Consider the following 17,888-nt stretch of genomic DNA (forward strand, 5'->3'; position numbering starts at 1 on the left):
GAGTATTTTGGCTTTCTTTAAAAGTTACTTATTTACTTAAGGCAAAATTCAGAGATATGCACCTTCTTGGGGTTTCTTCTGTTGGTTTGTGCGTTTTTAGTGTCCCAGTCACAATAAGCACTGTACTAACAGTTTCACACATGGGTTGCAAACTGTTGTTAGGTCCAATAAGGTAGAATTGAAGAAGAAAACAGGGATAACTTAAAACATTAGGATGGGGTTTGAATTACTGTAGCAAGAATGAGATCAAAAAGGGAAACACCAGAGTTGTTGGGTGTTTCTAATAGAATCTGATCTAATTTGTGGAGTCATGGTAACACACTGTGGCAACGAGAGTAACAATTCGGTGAGTAAACTACAGATAGTAGTTAGCTGAGTAAAGTTACTGATATGAAATTCAACTGATTTAAGTGTGTTCACATCACAGTTGCAGTGGTCTTGCAGCTACTTATTCTTTGTCATCTTCTACCACTCCCTTGGGGTTGATTCAGCTCTCTAGTTGAACTGAAATTGATCTGGCACAATAACAAGCAGAATAAACAGCTTAGCTAGTGTATTGCATGTACATTTGGCAAAGAGGTGGGCTCAAAACCCAGTATTCCCCTTCTCCGCCCCCCAGCCCCCCTAGCTATCATCAAATCTGTTTGTTCATTTTCCCATAACTGCTGAAGGTCATTCCTTCCTCATCTCAGCCAGGCATTCAGAACCCTATTTCAAGATCTGAATGACTAGTGCAAGGCTATGTAAAACAGTTTCTTCAGTTTGGTCAAGTCACCGAGAAAAAAAAAAAAAATTGTCCTTTCTGGCTGAGTCTTCAAAGCCAGGCAATTTTTGCTGAGTATGACTGTGCAAGACCAAAGCAGATGCTTTGAGGATGAACTGGATTATCATCCTGTAAATCCCCAAGAATCCTCCTGACTACTGCAGCATAAGTACAAACTTACAGATGGATGTAGGTAGTTCTGTAACAGTGCTATTTATGCTATCTATTTTCCTCCATCACTGCATTTACTTTTAAGCAGAATTTTTGGACTAACAAACTACTTTTGTCTCCAGTGTAAAAATTTGGATTTCAAAGTATTGGATGATTAGCATCTGTGTTAATGACCTAATTTTCTTTGTATGGCATTATTCTTAATGCTATCTGGAAGTAGAAATGGTACTCAAGCATGTGCTGCTTGGTCAGTAGATAGACCACAGTGTTTGGTCTTGCTCCATTGCGAGCATGGAAACATGGTTTTAACCTGAACTGCCCCAGCAGACAGTCTTCAAATGCTCACATGGCCTCGTATCTACTCTTCCTGAGAGTACAGGAGAAAATTTGCCCAAACTATCATTCACTAGCAAACCCATGTAAACTGGAAACCACCTAAGTCTAAGAAGTCAGGTTTTAAGCATCTTGAAGTTCAAGTCCAAGATCTATTAAGCAGTTGTAGTGTAAAATGAGTTATAGCACGACATGTGTGCCACGGGTCACTTAAGAAGTGGAGCACACAGTAGTTTGATTATTTTGGCAATGCAACTAGTACGGCTAGGAGACAGACAAAGCATGTAGCTAATGCATACAAATCCAGCTACTGCTGATTGTTGCGGTGATGGGAGAAGTGCAGCGCTGAAAGAGATTCTGAATCTGTCAGTTTGATTTTTTTTATTTAGATTAAAGTAGTGGATGGAAAAAAAAAGCCCAAAAGTCGCTTGCACTCTCAATTCTATCAGTAGCGCATCATTCTAGTTAGGTATTGAAGATACAGTGAATCCAGCCCTAGGGAAAGCATATTCTCTGAACCTGGATGAGCCCTTCATTAATTGCCTGGAGTGTGTTTACCTTGCTGACTTCATAGCACCTCAGAGAAATCTGGTTTAAATATGTTTGCATGGAGCTCTCTGTGGTTTGATCTGTAAGGGTTTGTGAGCCTCTGATGAGCGTATTGCTGTATTGCTGGGTGCTTTCCAGAAGCTGAGCTAGCTCAGGGTTCTCTAATTGCTATTAACACTCTAAAGAGTATATATATCCTTATATAATACCAACAAAGATGGTGCTTTAATGGTGTTACACACTGGTGAATTCCTAGACTAGTTGCAGTGCTTCCAGAAGCACAATCTTGTGAACATAATCCTTCAAGTATTAAAATGTCATGGTTTAACCTCAGCTGGCAACTGAGCACAATATAGCTGCTCGCTCACTCTCTGCTCCCCCCCGCCCCCCGGGGGGGTGACAGATTAATAATTGTGGTAATAATAATAATAGAATATACACAGCAAGTGATGCATGATGCAATTGCTCACCACCTGCTGACCGATGCCCAGCCAGCTCTCGAGCAGCGATCGCCGCTCCCCGGCTAACTCCCACCAGTTTATATACTGAGCATGACGTCGTATGGTATGGAATGTCCCTTTGGCCAGTTGGGGTCAGCTGTCCTGGCTGTGCCCCCTCCCAGCTTCTTATGCCCCTCCAGCCTTCTCAGTCGGTAGAGCATGGGAAGCTGAAAAGTCCTTGACTAGTGTAAGCACTACTTAGCAAGAACTAAAACATCGGTGTGTTATCAACATTATTCTCATGCTAAATCCAAAACACAGCACTGTACCAGCTGCTAGGAAGAAAATTAACTTAACTCTATCCCAGCCGAAACCAGGACATAAAAGAAGCAGAGCAACGCTATTCCCACGGAGACAAAAAAATTAAATAAATTTTTCATAGATGCTGTAAGGTGTATAATAAGACAGGAAGTTGCTCTGCCTTTCTTTACGCCCTGTTTTGTAAGCAGAACCTCTTAAACATCTAAAGATGTCATTTTTCCTCTGGTAGCATAAGTGACTTCTTAACAACAACAGATGCTCACAGAGCAAATGATCCCTTCCCCCCATCTTCCTGTTCAGGGACCAATAGATATACAGCCTCACTGCAATCAATTCCTGCCTCAAAAATGCTTTCCAGTTAAACTGTTGAGAAGCAGAAAATCTCGTATGTGTAAATCCTAGATTAACCTAATAATCTTTGATGGTTGGGGTCTCTTGAGAAACTTTGCTGGCGAGTGTGTTACATAGTAACCATTGTCTTCATGCATTTTGTACTTCCTGATTAAATATCTGCATTGGCTATGGTCAAAGATAAGATAGATTGTCCCATTTCAGCATGGAGGTTCATGTTTCTGCCAGTAGACTCCACAGCAGTGTATGTCCTCTGCATTTTGGCATTGTTTGTTTCAAAGAAGTAAGTTATTAACACTTTTTTTCCTCCCTTAGAGTTTAGAATTCTGTTCCCTCAGCTCACAGGGGTTCTGACACTTGCCTTCTTCATCCACAATTGTGTCATCACACTTCTCCAGAATAACAGGAATCAAGAAAACAATGTAAGTAATTCACAAGATTGTGCTGATTTGTATCTAGAGTGCCAGGCGACACTTAATTTTTCCTTGTCTGCTTCTCTTGAAATCAATCCAGGGACTGTAATAGCTTCAGAAAATGTAACTCACTCTTGTGATCTGATAAGAAACCGGTTATTATGTACTTTCCACTGGTGACCAACGAGTGACAGATGCATTACAAATTTATTTAAATGAAAGCCTTTAGGAGCATCCCAGACGTATTCATGGTCAGACTGGTATTAAATGGCCAAATTACACACAAGAGGCAGAAGGCTTGACAATGTTGTAAGGCTGTAGAAAAACTGACCAATTTTAGAATGAAAAATGCTGGAGAATATTGGGCACAGGACTGATTTTAGCAGAGTCCTGAACAATAATGTTGGGGTCTAGGTAATATCTTAGAGTTCCTTCAGTAATTTTGTGTCACAATCCAAGTCAAGGTTCATAGGGAAACCTGACCCTATTTAGGAGATCCTCAAAGTTGAAGCCTGGATTGGGAACCTTTGTGGTATGTAGCCTTTGGACTGGTCCTTTGCCCTTTAAAAAGTTACGTACTGCTCATCCAGGTGGAACTGCATTCTTTCTTAATATCTTCCCATTATAAAATACAAAATGGAGTAAACATGATACAGAGTTAGAGTCCTAAAGTATATTTTTACTGTAATTATTTTGATTATTTAATTTTTTCCTCTCTACTTTCCAGGATTCTTGTCCAGCTTCATTAAAATCTTATCTGTGAAAGTAACTACAATAACATACAAAGATTTTTAGATATTAGGTATATGAAAAACTGGTACAGAATCCCAGAGTGATTGAGGTTGGAAGGGACCTCTGGATATCATCTTGTCCAACTCCCCTGCTCAAGCAAGGCCACCTAGAGTCAGTTGCCTACACAACACATCAGATAAAATATATCTGATTTGATTATTCAGAGGTGAAGTGCAGATTATGTGCCAATGCAGTGAGATGACCTTTTCCTTTAGTAATCTGCATAGTTACTTCTTTGTCCCTGTGAACCAAGGCCAGCTTGCAAGTGACCACGTCTGCAAAGGAGTCATGAATTCTCCTCCAGGAAAGCTTGGGATTTATGGGCATTTCTGAAAATAGTTTAACAGCTAAAGAGGGGGTTAGTGGAGCTCTGGAGAAAGAAAACTAAGTAAGTTTCTTCTCCATTTTCTTAAGAAAATCTTACAATGTGGAAAAGGGCAAGATTTCTCTTTCTCTTTAGCTGTGGCTGTCAAATTCTAAAGGCATGGTCACTCCAGCAATCGGCTCTGTATGCAGAGGAGGCCTAATGTCTCCATGCCACCTTCAAGACTTTTCCTGTGGCTTTTCCCCCTCCATTTACATCGGAGCAAGCAATCAGTTGCAAAGAGCAACACCTGGAATCTTCTCCAGCTTGCTTTTCCTGTGTTAAGGAGGAAGAAACTGCTGCCTGCATTTCAATCAGCTTTTCTGAATGCCCTCCCTGGAGCTTAAGTTGAATTTCCAAGTCAGCCCTAGCATGGATCCCAAGCCCTCGACAACACTCTCCCATTCCAGAAGAGTGTTCAAATTGCATGGAAAGAGCACCTTTAAGTATGTCAGGAAGGGTTTGTAATGGGAAACCAAATCTGTGCATAGTTCTTCTGGAGTTTTATTTGGCTAGAGATTTCCTTCCCTGTTTGTAGCAGTACAGGAGCCTTTCAACTAGGACTCAGAAGTGCTTTGCAAATGTTAATGAAGCACTGATGCTCTTGAAGAGCTGACTGTTTTGTGATTATTTCACTAAGCTGCTGGACTAAGTGGGAGGTTTACATATGTATAGGGGTCTCAACTTCTGTGATAAGTCACAGTGTTGAGAGTATTTTTTCTATGGATTTACATTAACAAGATGCTTTCTTATGTCAGTATCTCATGGGGAGTTGAATGGAGACTCCACTGTTTTGTGGATCGACCTGTTAACATGTCACTTCCATCAGAGTTCTGTGAAAAGGCACAGAACTTGGCAAGCTGGAAAAGTACTGTTTCAGTTTTGAACAAAACTTGCTGAAACTAGTGGTCATAAGAACAACTCTTTGGGGAGGTGGAAAAAAGTAAGAGAAACAATAACATTCCTTTTATGGAGTCAGAAATCCAAAACAATACTAGCTTCCATTCTGGTCACAGGCGTGTATCACTGCCCAAAGCTAAAACACACATGGGGGGAGGATTCCTTTGTCTGGTATTCCAGTACAGTGGTGTGGGTGTGAGAAGAGCAGTGCACTGGAGTAAGCCAAATGTCAGCAGCACAGCCTGGAGAAGCCCTCTTAGTCTGCAAGTTCAAAGTTGAGCTCCCTGTTCCCATCTCCCCCTTGTATTTATCAGCGTGAGTTTTTGTGCACTGCACAATCAACTGGTTTGGAAACTGATTGCATAGAAAACTAACCCAGCCACAAAAAGGTGATTTGTTGGGGTTTTTGTATGGGTTTTTTTTCTGATTCATGTCTGTTCCCTGAGCAACTGTATAGATGGTGCACAAGCCGAGAGCATGATCTACAGGCATGAATATGCTAGTGCTGTCTCCTAACAATTGTTTGTGGACCTGCCTGGGGGAAAGGCTGGGAGTGGGGACGTTTTTTGTCCAGGTGGTAGCTGCAGAAGGCATGGAGCTGTGGATGGTTCTTATTTTCTGCAGTATTGAAAGACTGTTTATTCGCTGTAAACAAAGTGAGCTTCCATTGATGCTGCCCTACCTTTGGTTTCTTTTTCCAGCCAAAATTATGCTCAGCATTATGCGTCTTGGTGAAGTACTTTTTTGTCATCCTGTTAAATGTTATCAATTGCCCTTGATGCTTGAACAGGTAAAGTCTGTTTTTATGATATGGATCAGAGTCCTGTTGAGATATTACAGAGGCAGCATTTCTCTTTTGAGAAGTGACCAATCTGAAATGAGATGATCAAATGGTACTTATTCTAATGTGGTAATAATTACTAAACACTGATATAGGCTTCTCCATTCAAGAAGCAACTCTACAAACTAGCTTTCACTGTGGTACTGAGGAAAAAATGAACTATTTTCTCCATGGTATGCGACAGGGAAAACAAGGCCTGAAAGTTGCCTGTTCTTTTCAGTGTCACATAGGAAATATCTGTAGAGCCACAGAGCCTTCACTGTGCTGTGTCCAGTCCTGTGCCGCAGATCCAGCCCGCGCCTGGGTACTAGTCTATGAGTGTCATATAACGTCTTGTACTTTCAGAGTTTTCTTTAACTCCACCAGATTTATCAGACTCATCCTTTTGTTAGGAGGTTAATTTCTGCCTTCATTCTGCTGCTGCTGCCAGCCTCAGTCACCCAATTTTCTGTTCTTCCAGAGGCACTTTTAACACTTTGTCCTGTGCATCTGACCAGAAAAGCTCCTTGTCGGCAGTAACTGCAGCTAACATATGTTCTCCAAGTTCCACCTCAAAATCTGCCAGTTAGTTCAAGTATACTTGACAAAGGCTTGGCAGGTGGCAAGCTGTGATCCTCATGGACTGTGACCTGCATGTTATCTTCGATACTTCCCTTCCACTCTGATCCCCCAAATACTTCCTTCTTTCAACCATTTTTTCTACATTTGAATCTTAGATTATAAACTCTAGGTGTGAGGACTGCCGTATTCTTTATGCTTAGGCAGCTTCCACCACAGTGATGTCCATTCTGAATACAAACGTCTTAATGTAAAATTTAAAATAGACAAATGTGATTATTGCTCTGTTACTTAAAATTAATCCTTTTATTTCTCTCCATGTGTCCTTTGGTTTTATCTGGAATTATGCTTTTTTATTACTAATATGCTTAATTATTATTAAATAAGTATTTATAGTCAAGGTCATTAGGGAGTGAACCCAGGTCTCCTGAAGAGTAATGGACAATAATCAAAAGATGTTCCAGTTATATGCACAAACACACGCTCTTGTACAAAGCTGACCATCTTATATGCAAAAGCAGATGTTTGCAAGGGAGCTGACGGATGTTTGAGAAAAAATAAATTCAGGTTTTCAAGTTGTCTTTATTTCTTTTCTTGTTGCTTATGGAAATCAAAATCTGGGTATTCTTTGTATGGTGGCAGCACCTGAAAACAAGGGTCTATTGTGTTACATGCTATAAAAGTACATTATCAAAATTATCTCAGAACTTAGTTTCAGTACAGATTAAAGCATACACCCTTAAGAACTGTAGGAACATGAACTGGTTAGTATAATCAGAGGTAATAGCACACCAGCTATCTACCCTTAATCAAATGTAGTCCAAAGGAAGCAGTAAGAATTTCATTTCAGATTGCTTGCCCTCACAACTGCAAGTAATTGTCACAGCAAAAATAGTTTTACAGTTGGTTCTAGAGCTTATATGTAGGCTGAGTACAAGTAACAACTGCGAGTTACTATGCTGTCTTTATGCATGAGGAATACACCTAAAATACAAAATTTAAAGCAAGTGAAAACAGGTTTTGTCAGATGATGTGCCTTAAGAAGGTCTTGGGTGCATTTTGAAAAGTTGTCCAAGTCCTGTCTTCAAGAGATGAGAATCCATGTCTCTCTGCAAAACCACCTTACCCTGATTAGTCTCTGGCTGCTACAGTTAATGGAAGTTGCTCATAAATACCTATAAGAAATCCGGATGTTCAGATTTAGTATTCCTAAAACCAGTTTTTAGGATGGGCACTGGTGCTTTTGAAGATATAGCTGTTAAATAAAAACCAGTACAGCTTCTCATGTCACTGAGGAGAGATTCTGGGAATAATTTAAAGAAAATACTATTGCTCAACCTCTGATGGACGTTGATAGTCCTTACTCAGTGACCAGTGTGAGGAGAGTGATGAAGACTAGAGAAACATCTTCCAACTGCATGTAACTGGTCAGCAGGAGGAAGAGGTTGCAGCTGGAAGCGTGCAGCTGCTGGGGGCATGAGGGCTACCCTGGGGTACACGTTAGCAGCGCATTGTTGTCTGATGAGAAATATCATTGGCCTCTTGCAGGCTGATGGGAAAAAGGCATCAGTCTTCTACCCCAAAAGCACTGGCAAAATGAGGAGATTCCAGTTCTCTCACTAAAAACCAGCTTCCTTCTGAACTTTTCTTGAAACTTGTAATCTAGCATTTTATACTTCCCTCAGGAACTGCCTTGCCCTTTGGAAGACCTCACAACGGTATAGGATATGCTTCTTTTGTCAAGGAGATAGTGTGAAGAAACACTTAGGGAAATATTTCCATGCACAGATGTGATCAATGTTTGCCCGTGCTCATTGAGCTGGCTGGAGGCCATAATTATGATCCTGGTCTGGAAGCTATATAGTCCTAATAATTTGGTGCTGTGCCTGAGATACTAAGACTTGTTTCTCAGTCACAGGAAAATAGGGTCATGTATTGAAGCATTACTAGTAATCCTTTAAGAAGCTGATAATTAGCAGCAGCTGAACAAATGGTTTGCTATAAAGTAATGAGTGTTTTGTGGTGTAGCATAAGCTTATATGGAATATAGGTAGTTGATAACTAGAAATAAATGATCTCCCACTTTATTTCCAAAAAAACCAGTTGATGTAGAATAACCCACTAAGTACATTGCTATGAGGTCACTCTGATGTATATGTGGATTGTGCAATCTCATAAAGTACTTGAGTAGATTTGCTGCTTATTTTCCAATACTAAATGTTGCTAAAAACTTTTAATTATTTTTGTGTAGTTGACAATCTTTTTATATATTAGATACTTTGTAAATATAGTCAAAATTTTCAGAAGTGAACATTGAAGTTAAGGTTTAAATCTATATTTAGGTATATGTAATGTAGTTAAATATGGATTTATGACCCTAGCTTCAGCACTGTTGTAAAAATCTTTTACTATTATTTAGTGCATTTACCTGGGGTGTTTATAGAAATTCAGTAATAAAGTGGATAGGCAATTTTAAATGAAAGAGTTGTTTCATTTAACGTTTCCTTAACGCTAAAGGACATATATACCTCTGTGCCTATCTATGCCTTTCTGTTTTATTTGTGTTTTATTTCTATTTTTTATTTAATGGTGTATTCACTATGTCTTCCATTATCGCTCCATTCATACAGAAGCCTGATGTATTAGCTTCTGGTTTGGAGCCAGTGTGTGTGGATCATCCTCTTAGGTTTCAAAGCAGCTTCTTAAAAAAAGTCCTTTACATTATATCTGCAGTTGGGTAGGCTGATGTCTTTAATTGCAAGATTTTAGTCCTGACAAGAAATTTAACATATGGCATTGCTGGGCTTTCTGGTGAATGTAAGAAAGTAGAGGAGGGAGTTTGTTTGTTTGTTTTAATAACTAGTGTATGTTTGTGCATCCAGCAATAACGTTACATCTATTAGCGTATCTCTTTCTTGGTGCCTTTTCTGTATGTAGATAGATATATAATACTTGTCTAGCTCCACTTTGTGTTATCTTCTTGCAGCTTTCTGATCTGCTCCAGGACCAGATTTGAAGTCCCCATTCAAGTAATAGAAAATAAAAGTAAAACTGTAAAAGTAATAGTAATAAATATAAAACAGTAATAAATATAAAAGTAACAGTAATAAATGCAATAGAAATCTTCTCGTGAGGTTTTGGTGTGTCAGTGCTGGCCAAAATAAGATTTTATTTTTCCTCAGGTGAGAGACCTCTCTATTGCATACTTCCTGGTGGGATTAACATATCTGTACGTTGGAGTGATAATTTTTGCATCTTTTCCTTCTCCACCACTATCCAAAGAATGTATTGAACAGGTGAGATATTATACTGCAGTGTATATTTGTCCTTGATTTTTTAAAAAATATGTATTAAAAAAAGAACTGCTACTGCTTCATGACTCACCCTGGCAGACACATCTGTCCTTGACTCTGCTCATTTGGCTAACGCCTCATGGACAGTACCACAAGCAGATGAGTAATGCGTGTGTTATCTCGTTTATATTCAGGCCTGGTTGCCAATAGTTCTGTAAAAAAACAAAACAAAACAACACAACTCTGTGAAAGTGATGAAGAAAGAACCAAAATGAACAAGCGAACAGTTGAGGCTTTAATTTCTTCAGCTTCTTTAATCCTGAAAAGTATTGTGTTTATGTTTAGTTGTGTGTGCAGTGACCAATCCCGTTCAGTGGGACTGGTTTCAGGTACTCCAGAAAAAGAAATATAATGCAAATGCAAGCTTATTTAGGTAGGAATCCTTGCTATGGGTGGGTTTGGAGTCTAACACTATGGTGAGCCTTGCCAGCAGAGTTCTTCAGATAATAGCACAACATGAAACACCCTGTGAAGGCTATTAATCTCTTACGTGCTTATAGGCAAGGCTGATTCCCACACCCTAAATTAGTTCAAAGATAGGAGTTATCAATTGGTCATCCATTTTATGCCAGGTGTTCCATGTGTCTTGCATAACATTTAGCAATAAAGCAGTATTTAAAGGCTTCCTCTGACTGTAGGTTAGTTAGAACTGGTACTGTTGTTTAACCATGAAATGATTTTTTGAACCATTTGAAATAACTTCATGGGGTGAAATCCACAGTTAAATAATAGATGACAGGTGATTTTCTTCCCGTTTATTTTCTGTAGTTATCCTAAGTACTTACAAAGCCATTTGTATATTTCTGTGATACTTAAGTCTTATACTACTTTTTCAGATGTTGCCACTTGTAGCATATGATCCCTTCCTCATTTGTATATGATGCAGTTTTGCTGATTAAATAACTGTTTTTAATATCTAGATATGATATGAGGTAATAGGAGCATATGAATCCATCTGCCTAAAAAATCAGGTGGCCCTTCCACAACCTTGAATATTTGATGATGTTCAGAAGATTGGAAAATAATTCCATCTTTAATGCTAACATAAAAGCTGACATCAGCCCTGTAATATTGAAAAATTAGTTGGTATTTGGTGGCAAGGCAATTGTAAAAGAGGGAGATGGTATTTCATGTTAAGGAGTTCATTTAGCAATTGTAGTTGCTTGGCTTTTATCCCTTTCTTTCTTTCTTGCACACAGCTATTAAAAATCAGCAGATACGTGTAATCAAGCCGCCATTGATAAGTGTAACATTATTCCTATGTTTAGAATTTTCTAGATAACTTCCCCAGCGATGACATCATGTCATTTGTTGCAAGGATATTTCTGCTGTTCCAGATGATGACTGTATACCCACTGTTGGGCTATCTGGCACGAGTTCAGCTGTTAAGACAGTTTTTTGGAAATGCTTACCCAAGGTAAGAAGTCTACTCCTTGACAAGAGCTTGGCGCGCTTTGTTTAACTGGCCTTCTGATGTCAGAAATTTGGCTGAGCTTTTGGGGATTTCCTTTGCTGCATTAGGTACCTTTACAAACATTGTGAAATTAGCTTTTGAGAGTCGGGGGTGAACAGGCATGCAAAATAAACTTGCCTGCAGATCAAGACTGCCTGCAGATCAAGACTGCTACAGAGCAGAATGGGGGGGTTCTTTTGTTTCAGCTCTTCATTTTGTCAATAAACAGAGGAATTTTGTCAACACAGTTCCTTTGTGTTATGCATTTATATGGCAAAAGAAAAGTTGTACAGGAAAAAATTTTGTTCAGTCCAGAAACATTTCATCAAGTAGTCTTTTAAGCTGTGAAGGGCTTACACTCTGGATATTAACCTTTCAGGGTGCCATATGTGTTTTGATTGCACAAAATTAGTAATCATCCCTGTGGTTTTAAACAGAAGTAATAGCTAAGTGAGCTGTTAGCTGTGTTATCTAGCCTGCTGCTATGCTTATAAAAATAGCTTTTCACATGCTAATTTCAGAGATGAGCCACACCCCTGCGTTTGTACACTGTCTGAACTCCAGGGAAGAGCTGATCCAGATTTCAATTTTAGATTTTTTTTTTTTTTAAATAAAGCCTGGGACATTTATATTTGGAGTATTGTCTGAATTTGTCACAGCTGAGAAGTTGGTATTTATCTCTGAGTTTCTTATTTTATATTGTGAATTACTGTTGATGGAGGAAAGGAAAAAAACACCCCAGGAAGAAATGTGTATTTCCTCTGTGGCATCAGCAATAGCATACAGGTCTGGGAAGACGACGTTCCAAGTTTCAGGTTTCTTCTTGGTCCTAAAATAGGTATGAGAAGGTCTAGAAATGGGATACCTAAAATTAGGCAGTGAAATAAGTGCCTACTTTTTCTGATGCTAAATTGTACGCAGTTCAACGTTGAGGAGATTTTTAGGAACTACTGCAAGTTACTATTGGAAACAAGGCCATTGATTTAAGTGCTAAACATGGATTTCACAGCCACTGGGAAATAGTCATGTCCTTTATATTATGTGGATGTGCCTCTTCCTATCTCCTCCCTCCAGTTACTCCCTGACCAGAATGGTTTTCATTTCCCTCATGCCCTCCCCTAGAACCTACAGCTTCATACCAGTCTCTTCTCAGGTTAATTCCAGCTTGCCGTTTTAAGGCTTCATGGTATGACGAACGTGATGATGCAAATACTTGCTTGGTTCTTGTCTCCAGTATGTCCTGTGGGTAGCTTCACTTACTTTTTTTTTTGGTTTTTTTTTTGTTTAAGACTATAGGGAGGTATTTAAAGTTTCTGAGAAGTCAAAAATGGTTTCTAGGAAGCCACTTGAATCGCTCCAGCCTATAGTGATAAGGTAGTACATGCTGGCTGGCTGGCTGTGTCTTCCTCTCTAGTATCCCAGTATCCCAGGTATCTCAAGTGTAGCACAAAAATCTCAACTAACCTCCAAGCTCCAGCTTCTGCGTGTTTATAACCGGCAAGGTCAGCCCTTAGTTTTTCTATGCAATAGGGACTAACTGAAGACTGGTAGCAAGCACAGGATCTGTCTCTGGGAGGATAGTAAAGATTTACTACCTGGTTGTAAAATAATGTCTTTTGACGACTGGTTCTCACCAGTAGCTAAAGCTGACGAAGGTCCTTTAGTAGCATTGTGCTGATACCACCTTTCTAGGAAAAATTTCAGTATTCTGAGTTTTTCCCAGAGCTGCTTTTGTGGGGAAACATTTTGCAAATATAAAGAAGTAGCTCTTACTGACATAAACTGATGTCTCACTGGAGAGCCTGTTGATCCACCCTGAAGAACCTACCTGGAAATATTAAGTTCCATGGCTTTTGTGTAGGAAAATGAGCACTCCACTAATAGTTTTAGAAACTTGGCTGCTTTTATTGAAATCTTCAGTGTCCAGGGCTAATGGTTCTCGGGCAGTAAGAAGACTGACCTGCAGAGACTCAAGCTTTAGGTCTTAGATGTGTGCATAAGATGTATATATGGAGGGCAATATTCCCAGTCACTTGACTGGAGAAAATTTCTATGTAAGTAATGAGCCAAAAGGATGAAGCAGGAGAAAAAGAGCAGAACAGAAAGTGGGGTTCTGTGCTGTTCTAGAAGAATTAAAAAAAAAACAAAAACCAAACCCCACATTTTAAAATGGGTATTTTTGTGACTGATTCTGTATGTTTACATGATTTTTCTACCTTTTCCTATTTTTATTTTCAGGTTGTGGAAGTGGGGTTTAGGGGCATGCACTGATGGTATATCCATCCATCTGTTAATACAGCACATTGGGTAGTGTGCTGAATTCCTATCGATTGTGCATTTGAGGATCTTTGTTGGCAACCTAGCCTCATTTAACCCTGTGATTCGATGTGCTAAATCACATGTATTTCCATAGATGTATCCTTCCTATATGAAGTTTCCTTTGCAGCTGAGAGAATGTTATAAATTTACCTTCTGGCTATAATTGTCCAATTATTTCTTTTTTTACAAAAAAAAAAAAAAACGAAACAAACACCTCCTCCTTTGGTCCATGTCCCCATTGTAAATTTTCCTGTCTTCATTTTAAGCCCTGGGTTGCTCCATATGGATGTGCTGCAGGTTTCACATGAACTGGAAGCTTCCTGGTATTAAAAGCCAGGCTTCTTCATATGAGCAATTTTTTGCAGATGTGGATACCTGCTGCTGCTATGGATGGAGTTAAGGGATAGCCATTAAGTTATTAGCTGGAACACTTGGAATTCTGGATGGATGCATCTTAAAGCTGGCTGTTGATTGAATAGCTTGATCACACACATGCTTAGAGGGCTGACAGATAATTTATATTTCCTAGCAGTGACTGTATTGCTCAGGTCAATTTGATTCTTTGCTTTAGCTCCTTTTTCTTTACTATTTATCTGTTACTGGATATGATGAAGCACCAAGGTGTTAGTTTGCTGTTTTGTAGTTCTTAAGTCTTGACAATCGGTCTAATCCAAGGCAATTTCTACCAAAAGCAGCATCCTGTTTCATATCCTGGCTTTTGCTGGTAAGCCATGGATTATAACTGGATTACAATCAGGAACCATTTACTTGACTTCATGGGAGCTTTTCTTGTCTGAAGACTGATCCTCATGTCTTCTGTCCCATGCTTTTTTAGATACTTTGCAGTGCTATTTTTCTACTAACAATGCTTTGCTGTGCTTAGCCATGGTGTATCCTAATAACCTGTAGTCTTGCGTGATGAAGAAGTTCATCCTCTACAAACTTAAAAGCTTAAGCAGACGATACATAACTTTTTCTTCTCCCAGGTTTCACATCAGGGATCAGCTGAACAGTCACAGCTTGCTTGTCTGAAGCATAGAGGAAATGAGTAGCATCCTATGTCCTCCAGCGGTTGGGAGGAGAGCAAAAGCCCCCCTGCTTCTCAGAAGGGGGATTCTCCTTCCTCTTATGTACCAGTATCAGTCATCTGTGTCTCTGTGCATTGTAAAAACAAATACGTGTGTAGACATGCTGGGCACAGTAGTCTTCTGACAGGCATCATCACAAAGCCTTCAGCCTTTCTGTACTTCCTACAAAAGATTTAGAAACAAGAGAAGGCATCCCAATTCCTTCTTTCATTTTGCAAAATGTACGCTAGTGTACAGACTACAACATAGAAGGGGACATACTGGGATAAAACCCAAGGAACTGTTCATTCTCTTCTTCTCTCCCTGGTGTTGTAAACGAAGGCCAAAATGTCATGTATTGGGAAATTACTTTCTTTTCTAAAGTGAGATATGTTTGCAATGGCATCATTTAATGGGTGACTTAGGGCCAGAGGCATGTGGTTTATCTACTGTTTCTTACATGACTCTGGATCTTCTTCGATGTACGGAAAGCTAGTTTTTTTATTATTGTTATTGGGTCTTGGCTACAGTGATACTTGTGACAGAGAATTCCCTTGATTAATTATATGCCGTGTATAAAATGCTTTGTACAGTCAGCAGTTTTTAAAACTTTTTAACATCTTTCCTGTTCTGGGAGGTTAAATAAGCTGATGGACAGAAATCACTTGGCTTTCCTTAAAGATTGTCCTCCCTTTACTCCATGGTAGCCCAGCAGACCTGCCAGTTCTCCCACAGATGTGCGTCTCCTGATAAAATGAAATATGTTTCTGCTGTTTGCATGCGTGTTTAGTTATCTGCTCTTCACCTAGCTTCTGTCTTGCTTTTTAACTGCTGTGATTCATAGTCTTTTGACTGATGTCACTTGAGTGGGATTTCCAGGAAGAAAATGCATTTTTAGATACAGTAACCTTTCAAAAATTCTCACTTAAATGATCCTGTTTTGCTTTTTTCCTTGCTCTCCTGCTTGCCGTATTGTGTGTGTTCACCCTGTGACTCTGTGCTGAGTCCAGCACTTCTAATTTCCTTGCATCTGACCTGAGGGGATTTAAAATCAGTTCGTTTCTTTAAATATCCTCTGCCCTAGGGTTTGGTTTCACAGTTTTCAATATGATTCTTACTTTGAGGATGCTGAAGTTAATTAGATATATGTGGTCACTGTCGTTCAGTGGCTTAACTGTAACTAGCACTTCGGCAGGAGAGCCTTCTAATGATCTTCTGGCATACCAGGTTGTTTCTGGACTCTGTCAATCTGAAGGGTTAACCTTGCAATGGGGAAAAAAAGCAAGACTTAGGGGAAAGCTTGATTTTTATTTTTTTTCCTTCTCCCTACTATCGTTTTTGTGGGATTGAGGGATTTTTGCAGGTGAGCAGTGATTCCCTTTATAGAAAAGATGCAGGTGAGCATCTGCCCAACTGAGAATATTGAGACTGAGGACAGAATATAAAAGACGGAGCACAGTGTGCTGCACTTGGATTGCCGTGGGTGTGCCTCTTCTGTGAATTACAGTGTCCTTGAGGCAATCCAACCTGTGCCTCAGAGCAGCAACCCTAGTCAGGCTGCCCAGGCGGACAATCCAGCCTTGGCATGGGCCACCCAACTCTGCTGCCATTGACCAAGAGGAAGAAAGTTACACTGCTTAGAAAACAGCTGTATGCCAGCAGGGTGATTAGGTAAAAAGGGGCCAAATCATTTCTGATCTCTAACGTAATTTAAATACTTTTCTTCCTATAGTCATAATAAGCAGAGGTGGTATGGTTATGCCCCCCAAAAATACTGGTTTTCTGACTGCCCTTTTGCAGTGTGTGGTGACCATTAATTGTACCATAAGCCAGTGTCAGGCTAAAACTGAGCAATTTAGAACTTGTTAAAATGTCACAGGCTATGAGAAATGCTTGTCCCCCCTGGAGCCCACCTGCATGAAACTTACAATCTTTGAAATATACTATCTCAAATAATACAGCTAGATTATCAGATTCTTCTTTATTCAGAAGGATAGCTTTTTTCTAAATGATAATGCCTTTCTCTCCATTAAGAATGAGGGTTTTTCCTGTCTTGGAGCTGAGATGAACTATGAATATCTGCCTAGGTAAAAGAAAGGGATTGCAGGTTAAACACCTGTTATCCAATAACATGGTTACAACTTGAGCTGTTTCAAAAAAGGTAGAAAAAGGAGCAAGGATGTTCAGGGGAGAAATATAGTGTAACCTTTTCCCCTGAAACAGATGGATTTAAATCCTTTCAGACTTTTTGATTTTGGTATTGTTCTTGAGGATCCTGCTTAATTGTAACAATTAAAACTGCAAAGCACTACTCTGCAAGTACTGAATTGTTTTGGAGGCTCTAGCATTTTAAGACCAGTTTTCAACTGAGCCAAAACACATCTCCCCCCCCACCCCCAACCCAATTATTTTTTCCCAGATCAAGAAGCTGAAAAATGTTTTCATTTCACACCAAACACACACATGCACCACTTTGCTTTTGAAGTTATAAGAAGCTAGAATTAATGTTTTAAAAACAACAACTTTGAACTACAAAATGACGACTTCTGTTCTAAATCATGTCAGAATGAAATACTTCCGACTTTTTTCAGGTTTTCTGCTAAAATATTCTGTACTGACCCAAATTTGCAAAACATTCTTGAATGACTAAGCCTGCATTCTTTTTAATCCCTCTTGCTAAAAAAATAAATTACAGCAAAAAAAGAATGGAAGAAGTGCCGTCGTTTTCTGTGTTCGTAAACTTTTGGCTTCAATTGTGCTATCTGACAGTAAGATTTGCAATCTGCCATACGTGTGGGGAAAGAGGAAGTAATTTTTAATGGCAAACACTTCTTTATGAACAGTTTAGTTAATTGGCTTTTCTTAGCAATATTAGAGAAGCAGTAAACATTTGGTCCGTC

The 17,888-nt window shown here is 39.4% G+C and overlaps 1 protein-coding gene across 1 annotated transcript in view; it reads left to right on the forward strand.

Annotated features, from left to right (window-relative positions):
- SLC38A9 (solute carrier family 38, member 9) overlaps nt 1-17,888 on the forward strand; it is a 41,473-nt gene that overhangs the window by 19,617 nt on the left and 3,968 nt on the right. Inside the window, exons 10-12 of the mRNA XM_009326932.1 lie at nt 3,244-3,350; nt 9,979-10,092; nt 11,418-11,566. Coding sequence (XP_009325207.1) covers nt 3,244-3,350; nt 9,979-10,092; nt 11,418-11,566 — 370 coding nt within the window. The remainder of the gene's footprint in view (nt 1-3,243; nt 3,351-9,978; nt 10,093-11,417; nt 11,567-17,888) is intronic.

Source organism: Pygoscelis adeliae, unplaced genomic scaffold (assembly GCF_000699105.1).
Source record: "Pygoscelis adeliae isolate BGI_AS28 unplaced genomic scaffold, ASM69910v1 Scaffold116, whole genome shotgun sequence".
NCBI lineage: Eukaryota > Metazoa > Chordata > Aves > Sphenisciformes > Spheniscidae > Pygoscelis > Pygoscelis adeliae.